The sequence below is a fragment of the Lepidochelys kempii genome, chromosome 1 (assembly GCF_965140285.1).
Source record: "Lepidochelys kempii isolate rLepKem1 chromosome 1, rLepKem1.hap1, whole genome shotgun sequence".
NCBI lineage: Eukaryota > Metazoa > Chordata > Testudines > Cheloniidae > Lepidochelys > Lepidochelys kempii.
This window is the reverse complement of record NC_136380.1, coordinates 56,134,037-56,149,221: the sequence shown is the minus strand read 5'-3', so window position 1 is coordinate 56,149,221 and position 15,185 is coordinate 56,134,037. Positions and strand designations below refer to the sequence as shown.

The 15,185-nt window shown below is 45.1% G+C and overlaps 1 protein-coding gene across 4 annotated transcripts in view; it reads left to right on the top strand.

Moving 5' to 3' along the window:
* The window catches only part of THSD1 (thrombospondin type 1 domain containing 1), a 31,095-nt gene extending 22,736 nt beyond the window's left edge, over positions 1 to 8,359 (top strand). For 3 of the 4 annotated variants that reach the window (XM_073342800.2, XM_073342790.2, XM_073342811.2), the window contains 2 exons: positions 1,069 to 1,227; positions 5,325 to 8,359. In XM_073342800.2, the coding sequence (XP_073198901.2) occupies positions 1,069 to 1,227; positions 5,325 to 6,721 (1,556 nt within the window). In that variant the 3' untranslated portion in view covers positions 6,722 to 8,359. The remainder of the gene's footprint in view (positions 1 to 1,068; positions 1,228 to 5,324) is intronic. The other variant, XM_073342822.2, reaches the window with a different exon arrangement.
* The last annotated feature ends 6,826 nt before the right edge of the window (positions 8,360 to 15,185 follow it).

The window sequence follows — 15,185 nt, the reverse complement described above, 5'->3', positions numbered from 1 at the left end:
AAATTTCATGACCTGTATTAGTAATAGCAACACCAGAATTATTACAGAGAATTAAGAAAACCCTAATTTACTTTCCCATCATTTATGTAGTTTTACTTTTTGCATTTTACTCCTCCTAAATAATGAAAATAGTCAGTTTAATGGTTTTATTTCTGGTCCATTTCAAATCAGTTCCTATAAGCCAACTAATAATATTTAATGGGGACAATCCCAAGATATCTATCACACATTGTTCTGTCTCTCCAAAAAAAAAATCACACCAGGACTAATGAATTTTATTAGTGTTTAAGGGTGTTGTATTTTTCTTTCCTAATGTTATTTATAGCATTCAAAAGTTGGCAGGCATGGTCACTTTCAGCTTCTGGATTCTCAGTGCTGTAAAGTTTGAGTTATGAACACAGCAAGAGGATACTGAAATTCAAACAAAAAACTGCTTTCATTGCATTTAAAATAATGAAAATGCATTCTTCCTTGAACCTTGCCCCCTTAAAAAAAACTTAAATTTTCATCCTAAAACTCCTTGAGTGCCCCCTCAAACAATAAAAGATTAGGACTTCTAAAAAACTGTTAAACTAGTGGTTCAACATAATTTGTGTGTTATGAAGATAACAGGAGAGAAACCAACACTGCTTTTTCAATAGTCCCTTTGGGCCTCGGACTCCTCTCCCAGCAGTATAAATCAGGGGTAACCCCGCTGAAATCAATAGCTATGCTAATGTAAAACCAGCGTACACAAGGTAGGAACTGGACCCTATAAATGCCTAAACTTCTAAGTCGTTAGAAAGACTTGTGGATTCATTTCCATTTGCTGTTGTACAAGGCATATCCTGCTGGCCTTAGTTAACAGAGTAGGAGTGCAATCCTGCTGCCATGGGAGGTGATGGAAGCATTGCCCCTGACTCCGATGGGAGCAGGTGCAGGCCCCGGTAGCTATTTACTTTACAGGGTTATAATTGCAGAGTTGGGGTTGATCAGTTTTTATATAAAGGAGGGATAGTTGAAAGCTTTGCTGTAAGATGAAATGAGTCTGGCTGCATTCCTCATTGCTGTGATCTCACGTATCCACAGAAACATGGAGCCTGTGGCAGCCCTGGAGTCCTTGCAGCGTGACCTGTGGGGATGGTGTCCGTGAGCGACACAGAGAATGTCTTACATCACTGCCAGCAAAACCAGGCTGTGTTGGGACACCAAAAGAGACTTCGCTGTGCTCTCTAGAGGAATGTTCTAGTATGTGGTCCTGCTTTCTTTAGAGCTTTTCTCCTTGACATGCGTCTGCTTTCTCTGGGAAAAAGACAAAATGCATATTATAATAGGTTTGAGAAACTAAAGCATTTAAACCAGTTCTTGTGACTTCTTAGTCACTGGGGATGAAATCCTGGCCACATTCAGGTCAATGGAAAACTCCCATTGACTACATTGTGGCCAGGATCCCTGGAGTAAATTCCACCAACTGGCTGATGAAAACCTATGCAGTACTGTCCATCTGTGTGTTTGCTGGGGATAGAGAGATACAGGCAGAATGGCTGGTCCAGGGACACTCATACCATGAAGGTGGATTCCACGTTGGCATCACATCTGCCAACAAGGAAGGGAGTATTGGTGTTGAGTATTGCGGGAGAGGTCACTGGTCACAATAGGGATCAATCTGGGCTGGCTCAGTCTGTCACAGTTGCTCAGGCAAAGGAAGCCAGTAAAGAGTCACACACAGTCCAGCTTTATCACTAGCTTCTGAACAGAGGAGAGAGATTTTTAATGTATTTCAAAATATATGAAAAATATATATACTGCCAATAATGAAAATTTATTTCAAATATGATAAAACTGGAAGTTTGTGTGGAACAGATTGAGAATACATTAACCATATGTATAGCCATATATAGATATATATATAGAGAGAGAGAGCACGCCATATGGTACCTGACAGCGTCAGACGCTAAGTACTTCCTGTTAGTCAGCCCTTAGCATTTTTATCTGGGCCTGCAAACCCAGATTGACTCCCACTCTCCCAAGTGTAACAGTCATCTGCTACACTTCCTTTAGAACGTAACAGCCATACTGGGTCAGACCAAAGGTCCCTCTAGCCCAGTATCCTGTCTTCCAACTGTGACCAACGCCAGGTGCCCCAGAGGGAATGAACAGAACAGATAATTATCAAGTGATCCATCCCCAGTTGCCCATTCCCAGCTTCTGGCAAACAGAGGCTAGGGACACCATCCCTGGCCATCCTGGACAATAGCCATTGATGGACCTCTTTTTTGAACCCTGTTATAGTCTTGGCTTTCACAATATCCTCTGGCAAGGAGTTCCACAGGTTGACTGTGCGTTGTGTGAAGAAATACTTCCTCTTGTTTGTTTTAAACCTGCTGCCTATTAATTTCATTTGGGGACTCCTAGTTCTTGTGTTATGAGAAGGAGTAAATAACACTTCCTTATTTACTTTTTCCACACAAGTCATGATTTTGTAGACCTCTATCATGTTCCCCCCCCCGCTCCCCTTAGTTGTCTCTTTTCCAGTTGAAAAGTCCCAGTCTTATTAATCTCTCCTCATGTGGTAGCCGTTTCATACCTCTAATCATTTTTGTTGCCCTTTTCTGAACCTTTTCCAATTCCAATATATCTTTTTTGAGATGGGGCGACCACATCTGTACACAGTATTCAAGATGTGGGGGTACCATGGATTTATATAGAGGCAACAAGATATTTTCTGTCTTATTATCTATCCCTTTCTGAATGATTCCCAACATTCTTTTCGCTTTTTTGATTGCTGCTGCACATTGAGTGGATGTCTTCAGAGAACTATCCACAATGACTCCAAGATCTCTTTCTTGAGTGGTAACTGCCAATTTAGACCCCATCATTTTATATGTATAGTTGGGATTATGTTTTCCAGTGTGCATTACTTTGCATTTATCAACATTGAAACATTGTTCCTGCTACACTCTTCCCCTCCGTGCATAAATCAATGTGCACCCATTTTGTATACCCACAGAATGTCTCAGCTATGCAAGTTATACTAGCTTACTGTGTCCCTGCCAAATTACCTTTACACTTGTTTTCTGATCTTCCTGCTCCAAAATCAGATTTGTGCCACTACAGAATTATGCCTGAATTATTTAATCTTGTGTAGAATTTAAAAGATGTTTTCACATTGTGCTCCAGCTCTGGGTACTGCTGACCTTGTTCTGTAAATAATAGTGTCAGACCATCCTCTGCTGTGACTCTGGTCCATCTAGGAGAGTCTGTTTCAGCATTATTGTATTTGTATTCGTTAGTCCAGTAGATGGAGCAAGTGTAACAGAAGCCAGCACAGAGGGTTGGAACCCTGGTGGAAGGGCTGAAGAGGGAAAGCATAAATAAATAGAAAAGATCAACAAACAGCAGTGAGAAAAGAAAGTGAGGAGAGAAGCAAAACAACAACTAAAACATTCAGATCCATATTCTTCTCTTTTCCACTGGTATAAATCTGGAGTAACTCCAGGGGTTTCAATCACAGCCACAGTCACACTTAAACAAGACCAGAATTTGGCTCTCTTCTGATGGCATCATCTTTCCCCACACCTCCCACCGTGTGACTAAGAATTTTGTAGTGCTACTTAGACAGCGAGCCTCTAGTGACCAACTGAGTACAGTTTTTTTGACTTTACATCTGGAAATGAATGTACAAGTTATTATTAAAATGAACTGCTAGACTTCCTGAATTAGTGACCATGCCACACTGCAGGTGCATTCCTTATGGATCTGTTGAGCCAAAAATATGGTATAAATAACAAGCTAATTATCCAGGTGGCATTTTACAAGGCCGTGGGAAGGAAAAAGTGTTTTCCTGAATTTGGGAGTACACATGTGGTTTGGTGACTGCAGCTATGAATTCTGCATGTACACTGCAGTTAGTTGAGCAGTCATTGTGGAACACTGAAAAGCATTCTGGGAATTTATATGGTGGACACTCCATAACATACATGTAAATGCGTAGAGTGGATACTGGATGGGGTGAGGGACTGGTAAAGGGATACCTGAGCCTTTCACTTTTAGATAACTGATTTCTGTCCAGGTCTGGGCAGTAACAATTGAACATTACCATCAGAAAACTGTTTAGTGGCCTATAAGAAATTAGTGTTTGAACACCATGATAACAGGCACTAAATAGAAAGCTAAGCTAGATAGAAACTAGAAAAGGAGTATTGTCTAATGGCTAGAAAAGTAGATTCAGAGCCAGGATTTTGGGGTTCTCTGAGTGATTTTGCCCAAAGTCACCAGCAAATCAATCTCTCTGCACCTTGGTTTATTCTTTGGTAACATGGGTATAATACTTGTCCAGGTGTGCTGTGAGGCCTAATTAATGTTTGTAAAATGCTTTGAGAACCTCACTATAGCTGTGCAAGGTATTGTTACCCGGATTTCTCTTGAAAGTCCATCTCCAGTTCATAACAGACAACTATCAATACTAAAAAACCCAAGACCCCTTCTTAGCCCAGAACTGAACGGGCATGGAGAATACTCAGTTGTCTGACTCAGAGGTGAAACGCTGGGTGAGAGTCTGAGAAACATTCTCAGGGCAAGGTGGGGAAATTTGTGCTGCCACTGCTTATGCTGTCCATCTTCTTTCTAGACCTCAGGGCTGTCAAGCCACTTACCTTTCACATTGGGGATCTGCCTGGCATGAGGGGAACAAATACCTTTCACAAACCCTAAAATCAGCCACTAGACTGACCTAATATATCAATTCCAGTAGCAAATTGTTAACTCCTAGATAGCACTTTTCATCTGTAGATTTCCAAGTGCTATTCCAAAAAGGGCAAGTGTCTTTATCACTGTTTTACAGATGAGGAAACTGAGGCACGGGTAGTGATGTGACTTGCCCAAGGTCAGCTAGCAGACCAATGGCAGAGCCTGACATCCCCTCCAGTTGGTCACACTGCCTCTATGAGGTTGCTCCTTTCATAGAAACCCTGCCAACTCTTGCAAAAAGCTTCTCACTGGATTTGTGAAACTCAAACCTAACATTAGGGCTAGGTGTATAAAATATTCTTCTGGCATCATGAAAAGAGGTGAGACTAGCAAAGGTAGGTAAGCAAATGAAGTTTAAAAGGTAGGCAAGTCTGCAGCACCCTCAATATAAAGTAGGTGGATTTGCTGCCGCAAACCAAAGTTTATCCGCTTTTATCTGAAGACAGATGTGAGCAAGGGACATGCTGGCAAATAGACAATTTAATGTATTTTATTCATTGATTCTTTTTCTTAATTGTAAAGTATCTTATCTAAAACTCCAAATGTCCAGTGAAAATGCAACATTGATAACAGAATGTGTTCACTCTTTGTTACAGTTATAAAGCCTACACCCCCTCCTTCTGTACAGCACCAAGAGGACCAGAAAGCTAATAACGTAGTCACCATCACTGGCATCTCTTTGTGCTTGTTCATAATCCTAGCCACTGTTCTCATCACCCTGTGGAGGAAGCTCTGCAGAGCTCAGAAGTGCAGCACCTCTGTGCGCCATAACTCTGTCCATTCACCCAGCTTCCACAAAAACTCGGATGAAGAAAACATCTGTCAAGCCGGCAAGCAACGGGGGAGTTTTTCCGAGGGCAGCGAAGCACCTCCAGCACATGCTGGAGAGCCTGTTAACATACCTTTGACCTGCAGGAAGAGCCTTCAGTTTGCTCAAGACGACGACACCTCTGTCAGTGACAGTTTTCAGTCAAATGCTCAAAAAATAATCCCTCCAATTTTCAGCTATCGCCTTGCACAGCAACAGCTGAAAGAGATGAAGAAGAAAGGCCTGACTGAAACCACAAAGGTGTATCATGTATCTCAGACGCCTCTGACTGACACCGTTATCGATGCCACAGCTGTGCTTCCCCTGGGCACAGAAAACCAGGAGGAGGCTGCTGCACACAAATTCAGGATCAAATCTCCATTTCTGGATCAGCCAGTCAATCATCTCAAATTCCCTAGGGAAAAATCTAATTCTAGGGTGGACTCTGTACTGTCACAGGCCAATCCTGTAACAAGCCCTAGTCAGACCCTCATTAGACGAGCTCACCTGAAATACCAAGATAACAAAGGGGAGCCATTGGAGAGAGGCTGTCACAGAAACCCACAGTTCAGAAGAACAGCCAGTTTCCATGAAACTAAAAAGGTCAGGCCCTATAGGGAACGGAGCATGTCCACTCTTACCTCACGGCAGATTCCTCTTTATAGCTCCAGGACCAGAACTTGGGGTCAGGCACTGGTAGACAAGTCCCGGCCGACATCTAAAGATGCTGATCCAAGTTCTGAAAAGTTTGACCAGTCTCCTTGCACTCTGTTAACTGGTGAACCACTGAGCTATGGCACAAAATACCGGCACAAAGGGGGTCCTCCAGTGAGGAGGCCGGATCTGATCAGTGACCGTCAGCCTGCAGGCCAAGTAGCAGGAGCTGACAAACCAGAGCCAAACAGAAGTAGGAGGGGCCCTTCGCCAAACTATCGAGGAGCTTTGAGGAAAGAACCCATCTCAACTCTGAAAGATAATTACCAGCAAGGCAGTGCTCTAAGCCCTCTCCAGTACAGAAAGGAGAAATGCCAGAGCTTCCCCACAGACCCTGAATTTGCCTTTTACAATAATAATTCTTTTGGCTTAACAGAATCGGAGCAATGGATGATTGACCTGCCTGGATATTTTGGTTCAAATGAAGAAGATGAAACAAGTACTTTAAGTGTTGAGAAACTGGTGATCTGAATGACTCATTGCAACACTGTAGGGCGGGGGTGTGAGAGAAGAGCTGCAAAACCGGTTGGTTTATAATAAAAGCAATAATGGAAACCAGGTTCCAGCTGTTTGGGGCAGGAGGGAAATCCTATGGCTTAACTTGTGAGCATGCATTCCTTTTTAATTACTAGAAAGTGCTTTGATGTCATTGTTTTGTCCAATACACCCCCCCGGGAAAGCAAATGGAAATGATAGTGTGACACAGAGGAAATTGGACAGATTTTATTTTATAGAGCACTGAAAAGAGCAGTGCTCAATGAATAATTTATACTGAATCATGAATCCAGTCAATTTAGCCTCTTTTTCTGCTTGTGGACCATCCACCAGCAGAGCATGTTATCCTCTAACATCTGTTGTTCAACACTATTTAATGAATTGTTTCACAAGTTTTTTAACCTAGGTTGTAAACAGTTTTCAGCATATCTTTAAAATTTACTATTTGTCATGGGGCTCCGTGCATCCATTGGAGGGTGGGTGCCCCGGCTTGCCCAGTGTGGCGTTGATACACTCCACCACACAGTCATCAGGACTCTCAGCTGGGCCAGACAAACAATCAGGGGTTCTGGCCCACAGGGAGGGACTGAACAGACAAACTGTCTATAGCTCCTGAGCCTCCTGGCTGTGGCAAACAATCACAAACAGGGCTTCAGCCCCCAGGTGGGAGGGGACAGACTAACTAGTCTATAGCTGGGGTCTCTAGCAGTAATAGCCACTTGTCAGTGCCAAGCCCACCCTGCTCCACCAGGTTCTGACCCAGGGCCCTGTGAAGCCTGCAGTCTCCCTCTTTAGGATTCAAGTATCAGCTCCCCATATATTCCCTTGGTCACTTCCTACCTCTAAGACCACTTTGGGCTTGTCCTCCCGGGCAGAGGCTTGACATCTCAGTCAGCCTCCATAGATAGGAATCCCTCGTAATCTAGTCAGGGAGACTTGATTCTGTAATCTGGAAGGCTGGCGGTACCTCAGCAGGAGCCAGCAATGCACATCCATCTTCCTCCTCCAGCAGCCAGGACTGGTGTGAGATGTTCCCTTTTATCTACTCCCTCCAACTGGAGCATGTGCAGCAGAGGCAAGAGGGCGTGGCCTCTTGGGTCCAAAGTGACTGGTTAACCCCTGCTTACCCAGTGCGGCATTGACACACCCCATCACACTATTGAACTGTGTTGATTGGTTGTAACTGGTCAGATAAGTCATGTGGTGCTTTTTGTGTTCCCTGATTAGATGAGGAGAGCATGAGCAATTCTGGAATGAGTACTTGTTTACAATTTGTTTTTTGTGATTCCTCACAAACAAAACTTCGCCATTTGCTTTCTGATACTATGGGTGCCAGGAAAGCTTGAGATTGCACAAACGTGTGGAAAGGAACAGAAAAGCATTGTAGAAAATAAACAGAAGAGGGTTGCTAGTGTGGTCAATTCATTAACAAATTTGAGTACTAGCAAAAACTATTGTTGCAGTATTCTACACACCTGTAGAAGCCAGTGAAAGACCTCTTGTCTTCTCTCCTTCACTGTAATGCTCTTTCTCCTTAACAAATGTTGTCTTTTTATTTTTGCTTAAACAAGTTGACAGATACTACAGCAAGATACAAATAAATTAAGAACAAAACCCATGGAACAAAATGGCTATTTAATTAAGATATACTTTGCAAACAAAAGGAAATTAACTTGTCCATGTCTGTTGATTCCTGGAGAACCTTCTCCGTAGGTGTGTTTATTTCACCAGAGGATATTAAACAAATGGGATTGGACACTGCTGCACTTGTTCAACACTTTTAGCGAAGTCACTGCACACACTGGAGATGCAAACAGTGGCAGGCAAGCCAGTTTGACTCAGGTTCTTTACTCCAGCCATTTATTGGAATAACAGACTCTTCAGAGGTATAGAGAAAACAGGTGGAAGGAATACATTTGTCACGGTTCCTCCCCCACTCTGAACTCTAGGGTACAGATGTGGGGACCTGCATGAAAAACCTCCTAAGCTTATCTTTACCAGCTTAGGTCAAAACTTCCCCAAGGTACAAAATATTACCCCCGTTATCCTTGGACTGGCCGCTACCACCACCAAACTAATACTGGTTACTGGGGAAGAGCTGTTTGGACGCGTCCTTCCCCCCAAAATACTTCCCAAAACCTTGCACCCCACTTCCTGGACAAGGTTTGGTAAAAAGCCTCACCAATTTGCCTAGGTGACTACAGACCCAGACCCTTGGATCTTAAGAACAATGAACAATCCTCCCAACACTTGCACTCCCCCTTTCCTGGGAAATGTTGGATAAAAAGCCTCACCAATTTGCATAGGTGACCACAGACCCAAACCCTTGGATCTGAGAACAATGAAAAAGCATTCAGTGTTTTACAAGAAGACTTTTAATAAAAAATAGAAGTAAATAGAAATAAAGAAATCCCCCCTGTAAAATCAGGATGGTAGATATCTTACAGGGTAATTAGATTCAAAAACATAGAGAACCCCTCTAGGCAAAACCTTAAGTTACAAAAAAGATACACAGACAGAAATAGTTATTCTATTCAGCACAATTCTTTTCTCAGCCATTTAAAGAAATCATAATCTAACACATACCTAGCTAGATTACTTACTAAAAGTTCTAAGACTCCATTCCTGGTCTATCCCCGGTAAAGACCAGCATGTAGACAGACACACAGACCCTTTGTTTCTCTCCCTCCTCCCAGCTTTTGAAAGTATCTTGTCTCCTCATTGGTCATTTTGGGCAGGTGCCAGCGAGGTTACCTTTAGCTTCTTAACCCTTTACAGGTGAGAGGAGCTTTCCCCTGGCCAGGAGGGATTTCAAAGGGGTTTACCCTTCCCTTTATATTTATGACACGCCCCCCAAATCTCAGCTAGGGTGAAACACTGGCTGGGATTTCTTCCTGGAGCTCTAGGAAAAACAGAGTTAATAAGACACATGCATCTCTAAATATACTACCAAGTACATAAAGACTAACAATATTTTCCACATCTCAAGGACGATTTTAACCAGTTGATTCTGGGAAACTTTCACGGGAGAGTGCATCAGCCCCTTTGTTAGAAGCTCCTGAGATGTGTTGGATGTCGAAATCAAAATCTTGGAGAGCTAAACTCCACCGAAGAAGTTTTTTGTTAGTTTCCTTGACGGTGTGAAGCCACTTCAGTGCAGCATGGTCGGTTTGCAGGTGGAAACGCCGTCCCCAAACATATGGGCGTAGCTTTTCCAGAGCGTAGACAATGGCGTAACATTCTTTTTCAGTGACTGACCAGTTGCTTTCCCTCTCAGACAGTTTTTTGCTGAGAAACACTACAGGGTGGAATTCTTGATCAGGTCCTTTCTGCATTAAAACTGCTCCCACACCACGCTCGGATGCATCTGTGGTTACTAGGAACGGTTTGTCAAAGTCTGGGGCCCTTAGTACAGGGTCAGACATGAGTGTCGCTTTAAGCTTGTTAAAGGCCTTCTGACACTTTTTGGTCCACTGAACAGCATTTGGCTGTTTCTTTTTGGTTAGGTCTGTCAGTGGGGCAGCGATTTGGCTGTAGTGCGGTACAAATCGTCTGTAATAACCGGCCAAGCCTAAGAAGGATTGAACCTGTTTCTTTGACTTTGGGACAGGCCACTTTTGGATAGCATCCACTTTGGCCTGTAGGGGGCTGATAGTTCCTTGACCCACCTGGTGTCCAAGGTAAGTCACTCTGTTTAGGCCTATTTGACACTTCTTAGCCTTAACAGTTAGTCCTGCCTCCCTTATGCGCTCAAGGACTTTTTGTAGATGTTCCAGGTGGTCTGCCCAGGAATCCGAAAATATGGCCACATCGTCAAGGTAGGCGACTGCATATTCTCCTAATCCCACTAGGAGACCATCTACAAGTCTTTGGAAAGTGGCGGGTGCATTTCGCAGCCCGAAAGGGAGTACATTAAATTCATACAGCCCGAGATGTGTGATGAAGGCTGACCTTTCCTTGGCAGATTCATCTAGCGGTACCTGCCAGTACCCCTTGGTTAAGTCCAAGGTAGAGATGAACTGGGCCCGTCCCAGTTTCTCTAATAGTTCATCTGTGCGTGGCATGGGATAGTTGTCTGGGCGAGTTACAGCATTTAGCTTACGGTAGTCCACGCAAAAACGTATTTCCCCATCTGGTTTGGGAACTAGAACCACTGGAGATGCCCATGCACTTTCAGAGGGGAGGATTACACCCATCTGTAACATATCCTGGATCTCCCGTTCTATAGCAGTTTTAGCTTGAGGAGACACCCGGTAAGGGTGGACCCTAATTGGGTGAGCATTACCTGTGTCAATGGAGTGGTATGCCCGTTCAGTCAGTCCTGGGGTGGCTGAGAACGTTGGCGCGTAGCTAGTGCACAGCTCCTGGATCTGCTGTCGCTGCATACGCCCAAGGGTCATGGAGAGGTTCACCTCTTCCACACCACCAGCACATTTCCCTTCGTAATAGACACCTTCAGGCCACTCAGCGTCGTCTCCTCCCTGGGCTGTAAACTGACAAACCTTTAATTCTCTGGAATAAAAGGGCTTTAGAGAATTAATATGATACACCTTAGGCTTTCGGTTGGAGGTGGGGAATGCTATGAGATAATTAACAGCTCCCAGGCGCTCCTGGACCACGAATGGCCCTTCCCACGATGCTTCCATTTTATGGGCCTGGAGCGCCTTTAAGACCATGACCTGGTCTCCTACTTTGAAGGAACGCTCTCTGGCATGTTTATCATACCAGGCTTTTTGCTCTTTTTGAGCATCCTGTAAGTTTTCTCTAGCAAGGGCTAAAGAGGTTCGGAGGATGTTTTGTAGGTTGGTTACAAAGTCCAGAATGTTAGTTCCTGGAGAAGGTGTAAATCCCTCCCATTGCTGCTTCACCAACTGCAATGGCCCCTTAACCTCACGGCCATATACAAGTTCAAATGGGGAAAACCCTAAACTGGGATGTGGTACAGCTCTGTAGGCAAAGAGCAACTGCTGCAACACTAGGTCCCAATCATTGGAGTGCTCATTTACGAATTTACGTATCATGGCCCCCAAAGTTCCATTAAACTTCTCCACCATGCCATTTGTTTGATGGTGGTAAGGAGTGGCAACCAAGTGATTTACCCCATGAGCTTCCCAAAGGTTTTTCATAGTTCCTGCCAGGAAATTAGTCCCTGCATCTGTGAGGATGTCGGAGGGCCAACCTACCCTGGCAAAAATGTCTGCTAGTGCCTGACACACACTTTTAGCCCTGGTGTTGCTTAGAGCTACTGCTTCCGGCCATCAGGTGGCAAAATCCATGAAAGTCAGTATGTACTGCTTTCCTCTGGGTGTCTTTTTCGGAAAAGGACCCAGAATATCCACAGCTACTCGCTGAAATGGAACTTCAATGATGGGGAGTGGTTGTAGAGGGGCTTTGACCTGGTCTTGGGGTTTTCCCACTCTTTGGCACACCTCACAAGACTGGACATAGGTAGAAACATCCTTGCCCATTCCCTCCCAGTGGAATGACCCCCCCAAACGGTCTTTGGTCCTGTTCACCCCAGCATGGCCACTAGGGTGATCATGGGCTAAGCTCAAGAGCTTGGCCCGGTATTTAGTTGGAACTACCAACTGTCTCTGAGGATGCCAGTCTTCCTGGTGTCCCCCAGAAAGAGTTTCCTTGTATAAAAGTCCTCTTTCTACCACAAACCTGGATCGATTAGAAGAGCTGAGAGGCGGTGGGTTGCTCCGTGCCGCCGTCCACGCTCTCTGGAGGCTTTCATCTGCTTCCTGTTCGGTCTGGAACTATTCCCTTGATGCTGGAGACATCAGTTCCTCATTGGATTGGGGACATAGGCTTGGTCCCTCTGGAAGCGATATAGGGGATGGAGCTGTTTCTGTTGACTGTGAACCGCTCTCCGCTGGTGCACTATGTTGGGATTCAGGCTCCGGCTGAGCCTCTTGTGTAGGGTTATCGGCTGCTGCCAGTTCAGGTTCGGTGGGGCCCTCTGGTGTTGAGGTTGCAAGTACTGGATTCAGTGCTGGCACGGGGTCTGGTGTTGGTTGTTTGGCTGGTTCCGGTTCTGGGACTGGTTCCGTCTGGGTCTCTGGGACTGGATCCACTACTGCTGTTGCAGACATTGGCCTGGGGTCCGGGTCCATTACCTCTGACCGGGCCCTGATAGAAGTTTCCGGAACAGAGCTAGGCCTCACGGCTTGTTTAGCCTGGCTGCGGATGACCGTTCCCACCCTCTTGGCCTGCTTCACGTGATTGGCCAAGTCTTCCCCCAACAGCATGGGGATGGGATAATCATCATAGACTGCAAAAGTCCACATTCCTGACCAGCCCTTGTACTGGACAGGCAACTTGGCTGTAGGCAAATTGAAAGAGTTGGACTTGAAGGGTTGAATCGTCACTTGGATCTCTGGGTTGATTAAATTGGGGTCCACTAAGGAAGCATGGATAGCTGACACTTGTGCTCCGGTGTCCCTCCACACGGTGACCTTCTTCCCACCCACACTCACAGTTTCCCTCCGCTCCAAGGGTATCTGGGAGGTATCTGGGCCTGTGGACCTCTGGTGTGATTCCGGTGCAATGAACTGTAATCTGTTGGGGTTCTTGGGGCAGTTGGCCTTTACATGCCCCAGCTCGTTACATTTAAAACATCGTCCAGCTGACGGGTCACCGGGGCGAGGTGGGTTGCTGGAGAACGGGGTGGTGGGACGATAAGGGGTCTGGAGGGTTCTTTGGGAGGTAGGTGGGGCTTTGGGCGGCCCCCGGTAATAGGGTGTGGTCTGGGGTGGTCCCTTCTGGTCTCCGCTCCAACTGCGACCAGTTTTCTTCTTCTCTGCCACCTCCACCCATCTGGCTCCAATCTCTCCTGCCTCGATTACAGTTTTGGGTTTCCCATCTAGGATGTATCTTTCTATTTCCTCAGGAACACCCTCTAAGAATTGTTCCATTTGCATTAGGAAGGGCAAATTTACTGGAGATTCAACACTTGCTCCTGATATCCAGGCATCCCAATGTTTCACAATGTGGTAGGCATGTCGGGTAAATGACATGTCTGGTTTCCACCTTAGGGCTCGGAACCTCCGACGAGACCGCTCGTGTGTTATCCCCATTCTGACTCTCGCCTTGGATTTAAACAGTTCATACTTGTTCATATGTTCTTTAGGCATTTCAGCTGCCACCTCAGCTAAGGGTCCACTGAGCTGCGGCCTCAGCTCTACCATGTATTGGTCAGTAGAGATGTTGTACCCAAGGCAGGCCCTTTCGAAGTTTTCTAAGAAGGCCTCAGTATCATCACCTGCCTTGTAGGTGGGGAACTTTCTGGGATGGGAAGTGGTACCTGGAGAAGGATTGCTAGGGTTTGTTGGTATATTCTGCTGGGCCTTTATCCTCTCCATCTCCTCCACATGCTTCCTTGCCTCCATTTCCCTCTTGTGGGCAGCCTCCTGTACCTCCTTCTCCAGCCGCATGAGTTCTATCTGTCTTTCATGTTCCCTTTGTTTTTCCTCAGCCTGAAATTTGGCTAATTCCAGCTGTAGTCGAGCCGAGGATTTGGCCATTCTAACCTCTCTGTTTTTAACTAACTTTACACCCGAGGTTTAGAAATAAACAAACAAAACTTGGCTGTAAAATTTTGCTGTGCTGGAATAGAATACCTATTCTCTGATAGTGATTGTCAGCCTACAGAAAAAGACAATTCCCTTGTCTCTGCTCTGGGCCCAAATTAAAGCAAAAAACCTCCAACTACTTGGAAACCTGCTTACCCAGCCCAAAGAAAAAAAAAATTTCTTTTCAAACCTGTGCTCCTTGTAAAATAAAAAAAAATCAAAATCCTAAAAAAAAAACCCTGCCACTTTTGTCTCCAGGCAAATGGGTAGAGCACACACCCCCTATTTACTTTTAGGAAGAAAAGAAAAAAAAAACCTCTGGGTTGGAAGACTGTGAATTTCCCTGCAGGAGTTAAGTACCCTGCCTCCAGGCAAAGAAAACCTGCAATTCACAAGATAATCCCCTTTTGTCTCTGCTTGGCCACAAAGCAGAGAGAAACCAAGCTGCTTTCAGTTTCAAAGCTGCTTTCTGGACTTCCTAAAAATTCCTTTTTAAAATCTGTATTTCTAGTTCAAAAAATCTCAACTGGATCTCAAAATGATTTCAGGTTAATCCCACCACTGTGCCACCATGTCACGGTTCCTCCCCCACTCTGAACTCTAGGGTACAGATGTGGGGACCTGCATGAAAAACCTCCTAAGCTTATCTTTACCAGCTTAGGTCAAAACTTCCCCAAGGTACAAAATATTACCCCCGTTATCCTTGGACTGGCCGCTACCACCACCAAACTAATACTGGTTACTGGGGAAGAGCTGTTTGGATGCGTCCTTCCCCCCAAAATACTTCCCAAAACCTTGCACCCCACTTCCTGGACAAGGTTTGGTAAAAAGCCTCACCAATTTGCCTAGGTGACTACAGACCC